The 4,829-nt window shown below is 45.0% G+C and overlaps 1 protein-coding gene across 1 annotated transcript; it reads right to left on the bottom strand.

Moving 5' to 3' along the window:
* Positions 1-3,661: 3,661 nt before the first annotated feature.
* On the bottom strand, positions 3,662-4,377 carry LOC120696080 (PHD finger protein PERSISTENT TAPETAL CELL 1-like). Its single transcript, XM_039979239.1, has one exon. The coding sequence runs from the start codon at positions 4,325-4,327 to the stop codon at positions 3,701-3,703; it is 627 nt and encodes a 208-aa protein (XP_039835173.1). The 5' UTR covers positions 4,328-4,377; the 3' UTR covers positions 3,662-3,700.
* Between the last annotated feature and the right edge of the window lie 452 nt (positions 4,378-4,829).

Here is a 4,829-nt window from a genome sequence, read left to right as displayed (position 1 = left end):
TAGCTCGTCTCCCTTGCAACGCAAAAGAACAGAAAGCAAGAAAGAGGAAAGGCTAGCTGGGTTGTCTCACTAGGGGCACAGGGCAAAGGAGCCCCTCCTCTACTGGTAGCAGAGAGAGAAAGAGATAAAGCAAGGCAACTTTCCTTCAGCCTTTCCATTTGCTTCAATGATAAGTCACTTGTTTCCTTGCGTTTTTCCGACAAGACCTGCATCATTTACTTGTTGCTAGTGCCAACCAATGGTTCAGTTAACAGTGCGTTATCAATCGTCTTTTCACACCATTCACATACCTAGTCTTATTGGATGGTGTCAGTCACCCCTGATTGGTGAATAAGAAAGAGTAATGGAAGGGCTTTTTTTATTGCTCGGAAAACCAAAAAAAAAAGGAAAGAAGTATTTCAAGCATATCTGGCAAAAATTATACAGTTGGTTCAGTAGTTTTTGTGTTGTGGGCTTAATAATACAAAGTTTCTTCCCCTGAAAGTCATGCCTGAATCATTCAGAAGGCTGGCTGGATCATTCCAACTTTCCACCCCGGGCCGGTTGTCTTTGGCAAGCTTCCCTGGGCACACAGAATGGAGTAGGGACGACTACTGTCTACTGTGTAGCAAGAGCCTTTTCCTAAAAGGGCTTTCATGAGGGGGCGCGAGGTGAGACCACCGAGTGTAGCGGTAGACCCCCAACGCGAACGAACAGGCCATGTGAGTGCCACATCGGCGCCGCCGTGGTGATGCCGTGAGGTCAAAACAACGCCGAGATGATCTCTGTGCGCTGATTTCGCCGGCGCCTTTTCCTCTGCAAGGTGGTCACTCACTCGCCAGTTCAGTGGTAATGCTACTCTACTCTACCCGTAGTGCTTCGATCGTACTTGTCGGTTTTTTTTTTTGAAACGGATCGTACTTCTCGTTAGGTAGGTGCAACTTTAGCTGCCCACTGAGTTGGTCCGGTGACACGAACTCGCTTAGAACTTCAGAAGATCTTAGATGTATGATGGGGATCGGAGAGATTCTTCTGATGTAAATTTGAGGGAGCCCATGCTGGCTCCGAGAGCTTTCTTGGGTGTGTTTAGATCCGTAAAATAGGGGTAAAAAAGATCACATCGGACACTGTGGTACACCGTAGCATTTTTCGTTTGTTTGTGGTAATTGTTGTCCTACCATAATCTAACTAGCCTCAAAAAATTCGTCTCATCATGTACATCAAAACTATGCAATTAATTTTTTTATTTATCTACATTTAATATTCCATGCCTGAGGTAAAAGATTTGATGTGATAGGTGAATAGTGAAGTTTGGAGAGAGAAATTTTGGAAGTGAACACAACCCTTGTTTCTTGTGAAGGTGAAGGTCCTTGCAGAAACAGGTTTAATCGTTTTTCAATTATGTCGTGCGATCCGCAGTGGAACGATTTTTCCAGTGCTACTACGCCAGTTTGAATCCAATGGTTCATTGTTCCAAAAAAAAAAGAATCCAATGGTTCATTTGCGTGACTAATATGAGTGTAGTGACTAGATGCGTGATCTAGTGGCTTAAAAATGAGAAATGTTTCAAAATTTCTCCATATTTTGCAGGCTTGTCCTGATTTCTGGGGTTGTATTTAGTTGATTTATTTCAAGTTAATTAACAAAAAAAACTGTCGACTCCTTTGTGGAAACCAATCAACTTCACCGTTTGGAACCGCCAGGGCGCCTGTATCCAGCCCATACGGTGCAACCAGGCCAACCAATCCCTCGCGCGCGCGCACCCCCAGCAAAAATAGCGGCCCACACCTGCAGGATTCACAAAGCCCGAACGGGCCCAGGTAACTCCAATCCAGCGGTCGGCCCAGGTTCTTGGGGGAACTGGGCTGCCGGCGCAAGACCGCTTCGTTACATCTAGGCCGGCTGGCCGCACCTGCGCGCCGACAGTATGGCCCATGTCAGTCCGACACGCGCCGGCCTATGTGGTCGCTCAGCCAAACACAGGCGAGCGCGGCTCCTCTGCGCTGCCACTCTATGTCGCTCGGGCTGCAAACATCAAAACTATCACCTGAAACTGATAGTAGGCTCTTTGTGGACTTATTTGGTCTAATAGCAGTTTAATCTTTTAGGTAGGTGACAATCTATACCAAAAGCGCATGCACTAGATAAGTCAACATGCTTCGTGCTTTCACCTGAGACCTAGTGGAGCAATAAATGATCCGGCCATCTTTTTCTTGTTTTATTTATTTCTATCGTGTGTTTTACTATTTTAGACATGCACGCTGACATTAAATGCAAATATATCCATTAGATAGCCAGATGTACACTATTTTTATTGTTTCTTACCTATTTTGTTTGGATAATCTCTGATGCTTCAAAATGCATTTGTACATTGTTTTTACTTCTTTTCTTTTTCTTCATATGTTTATCTATTTTTTCCATAAATTTATTCCTCTAATTATTTTCTCCTTTTTCCTATTTCTTTTCTTGCACTTTTGTCTAGTCCTTTGCTTCTATTTATTAATCGTCCTTTCTTTTCTATTATGAACCTAATCTATATTTGATTTTTTATCCTTTATAATTGATATCAACCATGTTTGTTTCAAATGTTAATAGATGTATACTTACCTATTATTATTGTATAAATATTTGTTCACATTTACGATTGAGTCATGCTAACTGTATATTAATTTATTTGTATTGTAGACTTATAAATTGGGGTACGAAATAATTTATTTTCTTTATATGCTAACTCTTTTAGCGTGTATATATACTTAGAAAAATAACTTTTTATGATGTAGATGTATTTGTCTTCATGTAAAATTATTTATTTGCATGTAAATAATTTGTTCGTAACACCAAATTATTTGTTCGCTTTGCAATTAAATTGTTCCGTCATGTTGACTCATTTGTTCGTGATATTCCTTTTTATTATTTATCCTATATAATCAAATGTTCGCAATGTGTAATATTTTGTTCGTTGTATATTATTATTTGATCGCAGTAGCCGAAATTAATTATTGAGTATTAAAAAATATTTTTTAAAAATATCATGCAAATATATACAAGTGTGATCTTATTTTGAAGATCTTGTCATAAGAAAGTTAATGATCCAATTCAAATTTAATTTGAATACACTGTTCAAGATTTATAATTTTTTTTGTAAATTCTAAACTTTCTTGTATGTGGGATGACGTCACCAGTTTTGTCTTTTTTTCATGTATGCACCGGTTGTTCTCTATCTTGAATGATTGCAGCAGATCAAATCTGCATCTAGATTATTGGGCTGGCATCCCATTAACTAAATGTGAAAACTATTTCTTCGGGTGATGGATGTCCAAACCATCGCGCCTTAGGTGATGTATAACCGCTCCCCCTCCTCTGGGCTGCCTCTAGTAGTTTTTGAAGACAAGTTGTGTACAAGAGTTTTGTGGGGAAAGCTATATGTAGTAGAATTTCATGTTGTTTACAGAATGAGATTTACAATTGCTTACGATAAGTTTTTTCAAAAAAAAAAGTTGTTCTAGATAATCTTTATGTAAGTTGGGAATTTTTTATTTCCAAGTTCAATTTTCATTTTCCAATGAGCTCAGAGTTCGATGTGCCGATGTCAAGTCGATTTCCTTTTTTTTTCAACTTAAAGTTCTTTTTTCCAATCTGATCATCTGTAGTTTGACTTGTTTATCCCGGGCGTGCTGCCGCCGCGGCTATATATAGAAGCAGCTTGTAACACAGTTTTTTTTCAAGCTAAAGGAGGGAACGACAGCACGTCGTTGTCGCAGCGGCTGCAGACGAAGACGTGCGGGGCGTCGTCGGCGTCCTTGATCCCCGCGCACCGCGTGTGCTGCCACGCCTCGCAGATGTCGCAGCACGCCATGCGCTCGCCGTCGTCGTCGTCCGCGCCGCACGCGCAGTCCACGACCCTCTCGCCGTCGCCGCCCCCCTCGCTCACGGCCATCACCCCCTCGTTCGCCGGCGGGATGCCTTGGTCGTCGGCGCCCACCTCCTCCTGCTGCCGCTGCTCGCCGACCGCCCCCTCGACCACCACGGCGCTCCCTACGTCGACCAGCCCGAGCACCGGGCAGGCGTCCTGGCTGACGCCGAGCCCGACCACGGACTCGGCCGTGAAGGTCCTCAGGCCCAGGTACATCTCCCTGAACACCCTCTGCGCCTCCCGCTTGAGCTCGCCCACCGTCGCATGCGCCGGCAAGGTCACCGTCTCGTACGGCGCCACCAGCTCCGGGCACCCGTCCCTCACGAGCAGCGTGCAGCACAGGTTGACGTGGGCGTGCCCGACGACTCCACCACCGTTGGTCGGAGCGAAACCTTGGTGGTAATCTTTGACGAAGTGCTTGGTGTCCAGGACCATCCGTACCGCCACGGGGATCGCCCTCCTCTCCTTTTGGTTGTCGAGAGCGCCTTTTCAGCCGAGCGCCACCGGCGCATGTGCCCCCGTCGCCCTCACGCCATAGTGGTGGCTCAGCCTTGCCATGTCAGGGCCGGGGCAGAGATTAATGAAACAAAAAGAGACCGGGCCGGGAAAAGATATGGAGATGGAGATGGCCATGGATGCATGCATGGAGGCCAAGACCAGGAAAGAACCCTACAAGCGCTAGGGTCTTCCTCGGTCCTCCGAGGCTCCGATCCTCGAGTGAGTCCTAGCTCGTCTCCCTTGCAACGCAAAAGAACAGAAAGCAAGAAAGAGGAAAGGCTAGCTGGGTTGTCTCACTAGGGGCACAGGGCAAAGGAGCCCCTCCTCTACTGGTAGCAGAGAGAGAAAGAGATAAAGCAAGGCAACTTTCCTTCAGCCTTTCCATTTGCTTCAATGATAAGTCACTTGTTTCCTTGCGTTTTTCCGACAAGACCTGCAT

The sequence above is a fragment of the Panicum virgatum genome, chromosome 2K (assembly GCF_016808335.1).
Source record: "Panicum virgatum strain AP13 chromosome 2K, P.virgatum_v5, whole genome shotgun sequence".
NCBI classification, from domain to species: Eukaryota; Viridiplantae; Streptophyta; class Magnoliopsida; order Poales; family Poaceae; genus Panicum; species Panicum virgatum.
Note: the sequence above shows the minus strand (reverse complement) of the source record. Positions and strands in the feature narration are given on the sequence as shown.